Here is a 13,863-nt window from a genome sequence, read left to right on the forward strand (position 1 = left end):
CAAACTGAGCCTGTGTTTGCGTTTCTCATCAGTTGATGTGTGCTTCACTCCAGTGCCCTAACGCAACATAAAAGGGGAAGTGTGTTGTTACCTTCAGTGATAAAATGAAGTGAATGAGCAAAAGGTTTTCAGCACAAGTCAGAATGTTCTTGTGACTCTGATTTGATAATGATAATGAAATACTTTAAAACTGCCAGCACCCCACATACAAGACAAATATCACAGGCACTTAGATGAGTTCACAAAGAATGAGTGATCATTTTAAAGTTGCATTTCTAAAATGGCCTAAAACATGAGATGGACTTGCGACCTGTCCAGAGTGTACCACGCCTCTCGCCCAATGACAGCTGGGATAAGCTCTACTCGTGACCTTTGAGTGGACAAGTAGTTAAGAAAATGGATGGATAAATTTGGCTGCTTTGACAAAAAAACCTTAGCTGTCTCAATAATAATGTTATAAATTAGTAGTTTACCCTCTGAAGTCTAGTAGAGCCTAAAATAAAAGTACTTAAAACTGTTCTTTAGTTAATATCTGTAGGGGCTCTTTACCACAGAAAATACTCGTGCATCAGGTTGACATCTTTAAAATGGAACCATTTAGAACAGTGAGGTCTGCAAACACACCAACCACTTACTTAACAAGTCACTTGACATAAAACCAGATTCTTCAATGACAGGAAATGATTCTTCAACTTGTGACCACACTTCAGACTCTCCTACTTTCATTTAAACTCCTACCGTGCCCTTCCTGTTCTGAGCCTGGTGTTTCTGTGAACAGGATGTGCACTTCTGCTGGTAGTAGTGACGCGTTTCCCCTCATGATGCAACACCCAGGTTTTGCTGGCCTCCTGCCACAAAGTGCTGACAGCTGAAAGCAACAACACAGGGGGGAGTTTTATGACTCTGGCTGCCTATAAATACACACTGTTGTGTATTGACAGCAGCAGCCAGTAGTGTCTCTCTGCAATAATACAGCTCTGTATAAAACAATCTACAACACTTACAGATCAGTTCAACAAAGACAATAGGCATAAAATCTTACTTTACAGATGTTCAAGCAGTACTACTGTCCCTGGTACTGCTACTGCTACTGCTTTGGTACTTTTCTTAGGAACAAATGTAAGCAGTTAATAAATGACAATATAGGAAAACACAGCTAGAATAAAATATGTCATCACAGGAATAGTTAAACTTGCTGACAAATATATTAACAAGCACTTCAAATATCATGAAACCTGCATATGAGGGTGTAATGAGAAAGAGGTTTCGTGTGTGCTGTCTGTAAACACTGTGAATCACTGATTGGAAAACTCCACTCAAGTTTATTAATAATTATAATAATAATAATAATTACTATTATTAGTAATAACAGTAATCAAAGCGGCTGATCACAGAAAGTCAAAGTACAAAATAAAAAGTTACAGTACTGGACCCAGTGTTTGACAGGGGCTTTATGGTTTGTGCAAAAACATTTAAATAACACTCAATAAAATAAAACTGGTACAGAGCTCTCTGTCGCCCCCTACAGGCCGACCTGCTGGTTGTCCAGAGGCTCTGAGTTGCTCTCTCCAGCAGCTGAAGTTTGAGAGATGGAGCTCTGAGAAGCGCAGCCCAGAGCCGACACGGGCCAGTCCCGACCCGAGAGGCTGGAGGCTGTAAACACAAAGGAGTAGAGGAGGTGAGGTGGTGCTTCTTTCCTTCTTTACAGACACGAAGGAACAAATTTAATAGTCTTTGCGTCACAAAATGATGTAAACACAGCACAGCAATGTACGTAGGATTTGCAAAGACAACCTAAAATATTTCTAAGTGGAGGACGATACAATTCAGTTACAGACTCACAAAAGCAGGACACATAGTTTGAATACAATCTCTCTCCCAAACACTCAGCCTGACGTATTCAGAGACAGTAATAAGAGGTCCTGCAACGGGTGGTGTTGTGATCGGAGGCACGAAGACAACTGGGTAAAACTGTGCGTCTGACTCACCTGAGCGGCTGCACTGGGCGCTCCTGGCACTCTGGGGCTGATGAGTGATAAATCCCACCTCTGGAGAAACGGCAGGTTTGTGTGATGGGGAGCCTCTGGGTTTGTCTTTGGTCTTGCACATGCCTTTCAAGCACAGTTCAACATGATCTAAGTTCATAACCACCACAGACCCGACCAGTAACTCCCAGTCAAGATACACAGTTAGACATTCTATATTTGAGCGTCTTAACAGGTTTGAAATTACTTCTTCATTTGACCAACACGTTTGTAATAGAGCTGTCAAGACCTCTGATAATAATATCATAGTTATGATATATGAACATCTCAAAAGTGGAGTGCACGCGGGATTTTCACTTATTAGAAACATTAGAAACAAACTTCAGGAGCCTTCCTCCTTTTTTTGTTTTTATCTTTTTCTACTCTAATTCAGTGTCACTGTGTATTTTATGTGGTGCTGCTCTCTTTGCTTTTCTTAACACAGTATTACAGTGTGATCAGTCGCTGCTGTTAAAAAATCCACGATTTAATGCTTGAGGAATAAACACAGCAGAAATGTAAAGAATGTACCGTCTTTGGCAGAAATTGTAGGTAGTTTGGTTTCTGAATTTCTTGTTGCTGCTGGGTTCAGGCGACCTTTGTAAATATGACCATCCAGTCCGACGATGTCAACCTCCTCTGACTGAAACACACACACACACATATTTCTGTATGGCAGTCAGTGTGAGGACACATAATGCATTCCCTAGCCCCCTTACTGTTGCGTAGGCCATAAATGTTCTGCTCTAGACAAGTTTATGTATTTTCCACGTTATTCTAGAAAAGCAGCTCTAAGGACAAACTGATCCTCCAGGTTTTCCCAGATGCGCTGGTGCTCTGTCTGACCTCTGGATGACAATTACATAAAGCTTTTTTAAACTATTTTTTAAAAATTCAACAGATGCTTGTGTAAGTAGTTCATCAGTGTTGCTGAAATGTGTGCTGTCACCAACAGAGCTAATAGATCAACTCTGTATGATGAAAAGCAATTCACAATTTGTCTGGTCGTATGTTCAGTGTAAAATCTGCTCCAGCTCGACACTCTCATTAGTCTTACCTGAATGACACTGTCCACCTCAGGCTGGCTGTGGTGCTTCATATACTGCAGGCCGGTGCGTCGTTGACTGGATGATGTGACCGTGTGACTCCCCCCGCAACTCCGCGACACAGCCAGGTGACTGTAGTCCGTCAGCTCAGCGATACGCTCGCTGCTCATTTAGAGAAACCCACCAATTCATGAAAACACAGAAAGGGTGTGTTAGAACATTTAATTATCAGTTTGTACTATAATTGTTCAAAAACACGATGAGAACTAATGATGTTTCAGGACTCAGCATTTGTAAAACCTGGTTAGATACAATATATTTTCATCTTCTCTCTATCTGCCTCCTTTAACTTCTCCTCCTGTCCTCTCCCGTGTCCTGACCCTGACTCACTGCTGGACTCCTGGCTGATTTTGGTTCAGGTTATCACGCATGGTGTTATGGCTGCCAGTTCGGTCATGGTGTTTCAGGCGTCTCTGCACACTCTCTATCTGTCTGCACATCACGGCGTGGCTCTTCTGAAGCTGCTCTCTTATCCTGCTGGTGTTAGCTAGCTCAAAGTTGTAGCGGTTGGTCCCTGGTCTAAGGCTGAGACAGTAAGGCCAACTTCCAGTCAGACTGTGGAAACTAACAACTGCCAGTGTTTCTATTATCTCTTCTGCTAACAGCATTAGTTTGAGCTGTAACTGAATTATTTTTGGCTTTTAGGATTCTTGTGCCACCTGCCGCAGAATAGAGGACACTTGGATGTAAACCGATGATCTCACCTCCTGTAGTGCTGTCGAAACTGCTCCAGAGCGTAAACGGTGAACGGCCTGATGGACTTGTGTGAGGGAAATCCAGGAGTGGACGGCAGTGTCACCAAATGCCTTTTATTTCCCCCCCAAGAAACATCCAAGAGCAGAGGAGTTTAAAGGCTACTCAGTAATGTTTTAGGGTATAAAGTTGTTATATTTTGTAATCTAGGGTTGACTCACGGGCCAGGGGTGTGCTTGACAACAGGTCGGTCACAAGAGAGGCAGTGAAATCTGTCCACGAGCTGTCTGGAATTAAACACAAAGAAGCATCACCCTTAAGTTCTTGACTTTCAGGGTATGAAACACCCACTGGTAAGTGATGGAAACAGCAAAACTGAGTATCTCAGTGAAATAAGAATAATAAAAAGAATAAAAAAGGGTTCTTTTCACTTTCACTCCACAAACACAGCAGTGATTAGTGCCTGCTTACACTTACTTCCTGATACCAGCAGCATCCTCGTGCTCTGGAGCTCCCTGAGCCTGCAGCCTCTCGTGGATACTTTTCCAGCGGTCTTCCAGCTGCTTTTTCACAGAGTCCAACTCAATCCTGTTCAACTATGGTGAGATTAGGAGTCAAACCCCATGTGGTTCAGCACAGATTATCACCTCCGTAAGAAATGTACAGTTAGACAATCACCACCCTATTTCAGCACATCCCTACCTTACACTCCATCTCAGTTGAGAGTTTGTCGATGACTTTGTGCCAGTCCTGCTCCTGGCCCATCACTTTGTTCAGCAGCTCGTGGAACATAGTGTTCAGCTGCTCTGTGGCAGAGTCAAACTGCAGACGACTCACTTTGCTCTCCAGCACAGATTTATCTGCTTTCTTTAGGTGTGGAGAGACAACGAGTTTAACAGCCAATGACATAATCCCTCCTCTTAACAAATTACTTTTTTTCTTTATTTTCTTTCACAAGACCTGTATGAGTCTTCCCTTTACTGAGTTACTTTAAAGCCACTTACAATTTCACTTTCCACCATTTGCTTGTCAGCCTTCTTCTCATCCAGCTCCTCTGTCGTCTTGTACAGTTCCTGTGCAAACAACAACTCAACTGTAAGCAATGATTAACGACAGGGAAAGCAGGAAAGAACTTATTTCTGGCGCACACAAAGTGTTTTTTTAACTACTAGATCATTTTACTCATTTGGAACTCAGACAAATAGATAAAAGGAATGATGTATAGTCAAGAACATACAGAGATAAAGAAAAAGAGCATCCTTTTGCAGAAAGGTGTTTGCTTGTCTACCTCTATGTGGCTCTGTTTCTGTCTGTTGTCCTCGTGCAGACACCTGGTGGTTTCGTGCAGTTTTTCACACTCAGCTTGAAGCTGCAGGATCGCCTTCTGCACATCGTTCACCAGCTCCACGTTCTGACACACACACACACACACACACACATTTACAGAGTCATGTTAAATGACAAAACAGTCACAGATGGTCATCAATTTGCTGAAAACGAAAAGTGTTGCATTAGTAAATAAAAACATGCAGTATGTCCAAGTCCAAATCTGTATGTTTACATGTACACCCACCCACACACAGAGATACATTTTAAACAGAACACAAATGGACACGAAGAAAAACACAAAGAGAGACAAAATTCAATAATGCTGTTAACAAAAATATGATTACAAATGTGGCACAATTACTGAAGCATTTGTTCTATTAGTTCTGTTTCCCACAGCCACACTGTAACATATCTGAAGTGAATACTGAGAAAGTCTTAAACTCTGTGTACTGAGACACTGAGTTGGATCGATCATATACAAATAGTATATTTACTGTTGATTCATTTAGTAGATAATGTTGTACAAAGTGACATAAAGAGCCGTGGCAGATCACTCAGTTCATTTTCCACCCAAGATGAGAGACACAAGGATACCAGTATGGGAAGAACCACACGAGTGCAGGTAACCTTATATGAGACACCATCAAACACATTTCAGATGTCAGATTTTTGCTCCTGTGGTTCATTTAAATGAAAGCATACAACAAGCACAAACTTTAACTGCTAATACTTTAAGTATTATATGAATATTTCTATCCATCCATTTTCCTCTCTTGACAGTGACTCAGCTCTGACTCAACACTTCTGCTTCTTGTTAACCCAAATGTCTGCCTGTACTGATTTGGCTTGCCTCTCTGATCTTCAGTGGCCCTGCTCTGCCCCCTGTCTGCTGTTGGAGAAGGTTGTTCACTGTGTCCTGCAGCTGCTCATAGTACTGGAACAGACGGCTGAGCTTCCTGCCAATGTTCACTGTGCGACTGGTGAAAACTGATCTCTCTTTGTTTTGATCGAGGGCCTCGCTATTGCTCTCATCCTGCTCGTCCTCGTCCTCAAGGTTGCTGGAAAGCTCAGAAGTCAAGGAGAGCATCATTTCCTCCAACATGCCTCGCAGGTCGTCCAGCTGAGGTCAGAGGGCACAGAGCTGAGATTAGACTCATATATGTTCATATTACACTGGGCTATGATATCAACCTCTTGCTGTTGATTACAGCCATTCATTTGTGTAATACTATATTTTCCAGAAACAACTGATATTCCTTTGATGTTGTACAACAAGAACCTAACATTTACTAATATTCCTGTTACAAAAATGTTTAAATTTTGCAGGATAATGTATGTAAAAACATATAAAAGCTCAAGCTTTGGTTTCTGGCTTTTGTATTATGATACTATTCTTGTTCATTGACTGGCAGCAGTTACTACCCTCCTCTAACTATCCCTCAGTAACATGTCTTCCTGTCTGACCTGATCTTGCAGGTTCTGATCTGTCATTCTCTCGTCTGATAAAGCCTGTTTAGCCTTCAGCTGCTTCATGTCCTCCTCCAGTTTCTGCACAGACCTCCTGGATACGATGTGGGATGGAGCATGAAAGCACAGACCAACACGGTAACTGATCTAAGCACTGACTAAAGCTGACAGCAAAATATGACACAAGGTGATTGTGGACATAGAGAAAACAAGTTAAGTTCTTAGAGGCAATGTTCAGGTGAAGCTCACACTAACTTAACTGAAACTTTTAAAAGTGCAACAATAAAATGGTAAATGAATGCATCATTATTATCATTATTATTCCCCTGGAACACAAGTTGCTTATCTTTATATTTACATATTTATATGAGTTGGATGTAATAAAACTAGGAAATATGTCAATATTTCTTCTATAATAATTTCTTCCATTGTTTATTGTAAACTCCTAGGAAACTAAACTAGTCTTACATATAATGTTTCTGAGGCTCAAAACATCTGTCTGACAACCAACAGGTACTGTCAATCAGACTCTAACCAGAACAACTACCACAGTGTTCTTAACTCCAGTGCATCTTTCCAGTCTGCTTAAACCAATCATAGGGGGTCTGACAAGAGCAACTAAACATGTGTTCAGCTGTGGATTTAAAGAATAGTGCGCCAACAGATCTACCTGAGGTAGAATATTTGCCGGCGCAATTCATGAAACTCTCCACTGTCCACACTCTCTGTAGCTCCCTCTGAGATGGTTTCTCCTTCTTGGTTAGTTGGGTTCATAAACATGTCTAACAAACTGTTCAGCTTTTGAGACACATTATATCATCAGAACACTCACTAGAACAGATACTATGTGATGCTGAGGAATTTAACTTAGGCCTGATTGAAGTGTAATACTATTCTACTGACAACGTTTTGTTTCTTTCACCCACCTTTTCCCAGTCACTCGACAGGCTGTCTATCAAATCTCTCTGCTGTTTCAGTTGATCCATCAGGTTATCAGACACATCCTGGGAACCTAAATTGGAACATAAGTAAAAGTCAGTGATGCGGATTCCAACAAAACATAAATGATTCAGAACACTTTAGAGGTCAATGAAAGAGCAGGGTACATCAAATGATTTACTTTACTCACCTGTGTTAGTTATGAGCTCACTGAGATTAGTCAGCTCAACCTTGTCCACCTTTCCTTCCTCCAGAGCTGCCAAACGAGCTTCCATCTTGTCAAAGTTCTCCTTCAGTTTGCCGATGTTTCTCAGAGTCTCCATTGTCTCTGAGTACCGCTCTGAACCGCTGGTCGCTCGAGACAGAGGGATACCAGCAGTCATCAGGTCGGTTTCAAGATGAGTCTGCTGAGGTGACAGGACTGAAGAGGGCTCTGTGGGCTGTACATCCGTTGCTTGCTGGACAGTGGAAATCTCTGCAGAAATGACTGGAGGAGTAGGAGATGCTGTCCTGACGGCATCATCCACAGGGCTGGGGGAGGAGGGTGTGCTGGTATAAGAGATGTTTGCAGCAGTGAAGCTGCTGCTAAGAGGTGTGTGTGTGGGTCTGACTGGCCTGACTGAACCAGCAGCCCTTGAGTTTACAAGCTCCTGTAAAAGACACAGAAATGCTGAAGCAGACAGCAACATCGTCAGATTTTGTGATTTAATTAATGTGGTTGCTGATTTTGATTCAAATCTGAACTTGCACACAACAATAAACAGGGTTGATAAAATGTCATCTAAGCCTACAGTTATTTATGAGCTACACTGATTTATTAATGTTATATCATCTATACAATCTGACAGTACTTTCAAGAATATACAGTGATAAAACCTAGAATTATATGTGAGCCTCAGTCAATCCCCACAGTGTTATCAGGACAAACAAGAGCTGTGCAGCTCCTTCGTCATTTCTCATACTAGTCATGTTCTGGATAAAAAGCTTCAGAGGTTCAGAAAACCCTTACTTACATCAACCAAGACCTATTTTTGCACACATATGGCCACATTGAGTATATTACCTTAAAATATCTTTTAGGATTTTCTGGATCTTACTTTTTGAAGGTTTTCCGTCTTGCTGAGAAGGGCAGACTGCATGGTGTCCCAGGTGACATACTGACTAAGCTGCTCTGGGACTGGATACTTCTGAAAGCTGTCCTTCAGAGAAGTCTGTCACAGTGAGAGCAGAGGATAAACAAATTAGTCCAGTACAGAGTAAAGCTCACAAGCCGTATTGCATCCTCCCGCACGCTCACCACAGTTTCTTCTAGAGCGTCCACACGGTGGCAGCACTTCTCCACAACAGTGAACGTGTCTTGTTGAGCACCAACCAACTAGACACAGGAGAGAGGGTATCTCAGGAAGAGGATGTCATTTCCACTGGGGCTTTGGGGAACATGTGCCCCTCACTTCTTAAAGTCCTGTTATTTGTTTGTCATGCTTAAGGCAGTTACTGTAATAGTAATTAATTCTCTATCAACCTATCTACCAATCTACATGAATAATCATCTAATTTTTCTCAGCTGTAGGGGAATGACTACCATCTCACCTTTCATCCATAAACTATCTTCTCAGTTACAGTTTGTCAGAAATATGTTCCTCAAAACAAAGTACAAAACATATAGAAAGAGGATTATTTCTTTGAGCAGTCTCACCTTCTTTTCATGGTCCTTTATCTCATCCTTCAGATTGTCTTTCTGGTTGCGGAGCTCCTGTATAAGCTTCGTCACCTAAGATAACAGTAGACAAATACTTAAAAGCAGATCACTGTGATCAGCGATCACACATTTAGACTTCAAAAGAACTCAAACTGATTTGAACACTGAGGGACCTTAGGAGGATTTAAGAGTTTTAACGTTCCCCAGTGGTTTAAATTAAAAAGTGTCTCAGGAATCTGTCTCATAGCGCCATCTCTCTGATCTTTGACCCCCTCGACAACAAAACCAGACAGGACTACAACAGAGGTTTGCAAAGAGGATAAAGAGAGATCAGACAGATCAAGCTGTTGCACTGCTTTATTTGCATAGTAAACGGTCACATTTAATTTCATCCTTGTATTTTAGGAACATAATGTATGTTTGTGTGTGTGTGTCGTTTACAAACCAACACTGAAACAATGGAAATTCCTGAGCTGCATGAGAGGTGCTGTTTAACTTGTATCAAATGTGCCCGGACATGAAACGATGCGTAGTGACCCCTGCATAGCTTCACAGTTGTCAGCAGCACAGGCTGAATGACTAACAGATTGTTACTAAGTGCAGTCACAGTCAACTACACTACAGTATCTGAGTTTGAAATCAAATCACTGATGTTACAATAAAGTGCCAAGTCACAGCTTTTATGTGAGCAGTTTTCATTTAGGTAAAACCCGCTTATTCAGAACTTCACAAGAATTCTAGTTTTTATGGATACTACATCCATTCTTTTATTTCAGATTTAATGTGCTGAAGCCAGTGTTTGATGATCTGAATCATTAAACTATCATCAAGATATGCAAAAAATAAATTAAAAAATGAGGAAGAGGGAAAACACTTCACACACTATTTCACTGTAGACTTTTTTAAATACAGGAGAAAATAATAATCCCTTTAGCTGAATCAGTTTCGACATCCTGTCTCATGGCTGAATAGGACACATGAATAGAAACGTGCCATTAATAACACCAGAGCTTTTCCTACTCTAGCACATCTAAAATGTCCTTTTTCACTAAAATCAATTAAAAGGTTGTTGCACTATTCCACTGAATCACTGACCAGAAAAATGACCTCCTGGGCAGCTGTAATAATTCAGTGACAGAATGAGAGGTAGCCTTAAGCTTCAGGTTGGTTACATTTTAAGCCGCTGCCTCATTAAGAACAGTCAGCCATTAACTGAATAAGACTGTTGAACAAGAAATGTCACTCAGAGTCAGATCAGTCAGCACAGGGGGTTCCACAGCCAAACACACTTTCCAGTTAAGACAATTCATCTGACAGGTTATAGGGTACACTCTGGCATGCAGCCTGATCCCCATGACATGTGGCATATACTGTAGGCATGTAGCAGACAGGGGCTGAACGACTGGACGAGGGCACGCAGGGTCACCTCGTCATGGTTAAGGCAGCAATTACACCTGTTGACCCAAACGATGCCCAAAAAGGACATGAATGATTCAGATGGGCTCCTGAAAGACGCAGCATCATCTGCCCCTGCCCGATATCCTGAAGGCTATTCATCCCCTGACAACCAGAGCCATCTCTGCAGGGGACTAATTACCCCTATCACACAGAGAGGGAGTAAGAGAGGGAGGGCAGAGGGGGAAAAGGTGAGATTAGGAGCGAGATGGAAAAAGATGATGGCATGTCGGAGCAATGTCACAGAAACACTTTCTCTGTTCAAACTTTCGTAATTTCTTCATTGCAACCCAAGCTTTCTCAGAGAAAGACCGACTGAACACTGCTGACGACAGTATCTGTCTTTTGGGAGCGGCCTGACAGAAACCTGAACAGACACTCACAGAGGTCATTTGAGATGTCAGGGTGCTGCCCATCTCCTATTGTGCTCCGCTCTGTCAACAACAGCTTAGTACTGCGCTGAAATGTTCGCTGACACAAATGTAATTTCACCAAACAACCAGAATGGGCGAGATAGGACCAGACTACACCATATACTCCAAAATTAAAAAATTGCCGCTCATGAGCCGAGGACCCTGTTCCTCAAATTCAGGCTAATATAAGCACATGTATTCTTATACTCTCAAGTCTTTGTACTTTGAATACTGTTAAAGGATTTATTTGGTGAACCTGCTTAAAGCTACAATAAATAATAACAAAGTGAATATTAACAGAGAAATAAAAGCTAATTGAGTATGGGGTTGTTTGATTATCTGAGCACTAATCATGTGATTACAGGTAAAAAAAAATACCCAATGTTTTATTTGAAATGCTTGGCATTACTCAAAGCACCCAACTATTGCCTGAGAAGTTGCCAATCATTTTCTTTTATTGAACTATTTGTTGCTGCTGTATGATATTTATTGGTATTACTTCATACATTAAACAGCATATCAATATTAAATGTGTATATGCATATTACCTGTTCAGACCTTATAAGCAATATACAGATCTCACATCTTCTGTTTAAAGTCAGGTTGGAGCACATAATAATATACATGTACCATAACGTAACGCATGTGGTCAGGTTGGAGCACATATAACAATTATTATTATTATTATATAATTATTATTATTATTTGGAAAAATGTACTCTGAACTGAAGCTGTCAGATTTACAGGAAAAAGTATTCCTATTCCTAACTCGAGCAAAAGTACTAATACAGTGTAGAAGTACTACGTGTCACTTTTAAGTAAAAGTCATCGAATAAGATTTGTCCTTTAGAAAAAATACATATGGCTTATTAGAAGAATTAAAAGTGAAAGTAGTTATTATGAACCCATTAGATGTTGTAGATGAAGTTAAGAGATTGTGGAGTAAGTTCCCTCTGAACTGAAGTGGACTACAAGTATAAAGCACTATGAATCAGAAATACTGGAGTATGGTACAAGCATCTCAAACCTTTACTTGTTTGCATTTTGGATTTGGTTAAAATTCGTTTTTATTTTTTGCTGCTTCACACTTTCACTCCACTACACTTCAGAGGCAAACATTGAACGTTAAACTGCACCACATTCAGCTTTTCTTTTCTTTTTCTTTATTGATTCTTTTTACACATTTGGACAGTAAGCATATAAAATATAGTTAATTGCTAATATTGTCCATTAAACTAACCAATTGTTAATAAAACAACCAGAATGAGCTTCACCTCAGCATCTACATCATGGAAATGTTGTCACCGATTATCCAGACATTTACAGATAGACAGAGAGACATACTTGTCCTCTAATGGACAATGATTTCATATAAAGTGATGTTGCTGCGACTTAAATCAAACATTTGAAACACTGCTATACTTAGAGAAGCTGGCGGGTTCAGTTATACTCACAATCAAACCTCATAAGATGAGACGTGTTTATTTTATTACTGTTATTGCGAACTGATTAAATAAATCAGTAGCTCTCACCTTGGACACGCCGTCCTCGCAGGCCTGGATGCGGGACAGGAGTCTCCGCTGTGCGTCCTCCGCGGCGCCGGAGGTGGGAGTCGGAGATGAAGAGGAGGGTACCCGCTTCTGCAGCTCGGTGCCGGGTTGACCATCCTGCTCCAAGTCTCCGTGGGTCTGGAGCTGTTTCTCCTCTGGGTGCTGGTACTGTTTGAGACCGGTGACGTCCACCAGATAAGTGAGCTGCCTGTCTCCGGGGGAAGAGTCCCTCCACCGGGTCTTCGCCTCCCGGATGTCCAGCTGCCTGAGCACGGCGACTAGTAGGGAGTGGAGGGCGCTGAAGTTGACAGCTCCCTGCTGAGGGGTCCCGATAGCCAAGTTTAACAAGTCATACAAGCTGATGCTGTCCTCCGACATGTTTGTTTGTGTTTTTGCCCCAAGACAACCGTTAACGTCACCAAATAGTAAAAGTTAAGCTAACGTTAGCTAGCGTGTCAAAGTTAAAACCTCACCACTGCCTCTATATTTATCTAGCAAATTGCGCTCGTGATGATTAATAGCGAATATATACTATGAGAATCATTTTTAAAGTAGTTAGTATTGTTAGTGACGGTGTCCAGCAGCATCCCCCCGGCAGCGGTAATCTCAGAGGCTGTTAGAGGAACGGGAAGATGTTCAAGAGAAAACAGCAACGTCACAGCGCTCACACTCACCGGAAACACCGACATCCAGCCCTTTTCACAATAAATCTCTTCTTTTTAGCTCTTGTCCCAGCTACTCCCAAATAAGTAAAAAGTTGATTGGGCCATCGCTTTTGGTGTCATTTTTTTCTTTTATACTTTATTAATGTAATGATCATTTTTGTCTTATTGTTAATTTATGCCATTCCTTTTTTATTCTCTTGGTGTTATGCCAAAAAAAAATGGTTCGATTAAAAACAAATAAAATAAAGAGGGCTTTTATTTTCTAACAGCCTACCGGATGTAGTATGTAGCATTAATGTGGACTTCACGCTCCTGATTCGCACGTTGGTCAACTCGCCGCGTTACCGGTTGCTAAGCAACAAGAGGTAACTCGCTCTGCGTTCAGGGAACGGAAGAATTTGTCGGACAAAACACTCCTATAGTACAGAAAGTAAAGTATCAGTGGCGGAGGAGGTACTCAGATCTTTTACATTTTAGTAATAGAAATCAAATCTTATCTAACATTTTTACTTAAGTGGAGGTA

General features: G+C 41.3%; 1 protein-coding gene across 4 annotated transcripts; it reads right to left on the minus strand.

Annotated features, from left to right (window-relative positions):
- Nucleotides 1-703: 703 nt before the first annotated feature.
- On the minus strand, nucleotides 704-13,310 carry LOC113164938 (glutamine-rich protein 2). 4 transcript variants are annotated; one of them, XM_026364521.1, is made up of 22 exons: nucleotides 12,658-13,310; nucleotides 9,255-9,329; nucleotides 8,856-8,933; nucleotides 8,656-8,769; nucleotides 7,749-8,208; nucleotides 7,546-7,631; nucleotides 7,290-7,417; nucleotides 6,617-6,713; nucleotides 6,003-6,272; nucleotides 5,112-5,234; nucleotides 4,828-4,896; nucleotides 4,526-4,690; nucleotides 4,301-4,419; nucleotides 4,045-4,110; nucleotides 3,835-3,936; nucleotides 3,461-3,655; nucleotides 3,082-3,232; nucleotides 2,556-2,667; nucleotides 1,989-2,111; nucleotides 1,535-1,653; nucleotides 1,043-1,106; nucleotides 759-868 (listed from the first exon to the last, which is right to left on the minus strand). In XM_026364521.1, the coding sequence occupies exons 1-21, from the start codon at nucleotides 13,051-13,053 to the stop codon at nucleotides 1,044-1,046; spliced, it is 3,111 nt and encodes a 1,036-aa protein (XP_026220306.1). In that variant the 5' UTR covers nucleotides 13,054-13,310; the 3' UTR covers nucleotides 759-868; nucleotide 1,043. The 4 variants fall into 4 exon arrangements, with proteins under 4 accessions (XP_026220298.1, XP_026220330.1, XP_026220413.1 ...); XM_026364513.1 differs by lacking the exon at nucleotides 1,043-1,106 and having other exon boundaries at nucleotides 704-848; XM_026364545.1 differs by lacking the exons at nucleotides 1,043-1,106; nucleotides 3,461-3,655 and having other exon boundaries at nucleotides 704-848.
- Nucleotides 13,311-13,863: the final 553 nt, after the last annotated feature.

This window comes from Anabas testudineus, chromosome 8 (genome assembly GCF_900324465.2).
Source record: "Anabas testudineus chromosome 8, fAnaTes1.2, whole genome shotgun sequence".
NCBI classification, from domain to species: Eukaryota; Metazoa; Chordata; class Actinopteri; order Anabantiformes; family Anabantidae; genus Anabas; species Anabas testudineus.

Coding starts and splice junctions, on each gene's coding strand:
- LOC113164938 (XM_026364513.1), bottom strand. CDS start 13,053: ATGTCGGAGGACAGCATCAGCTTGTATGACTTGTTAAACTTGGCTATC. Junction 4,897..5,111: donor AGAAACAGAGCCACATAGAG/GTAGACAAGCAA, acceptor TTGTTTGCACAG/GAACTGTACAAGACGACAGA. Junction 3,656..3,834: donor TTTCGACAGCACTACAGGAG/GTGAGATCATCG, acceptor TTACTGTCTCAG/CCTTAGACCAGGGACCAACC.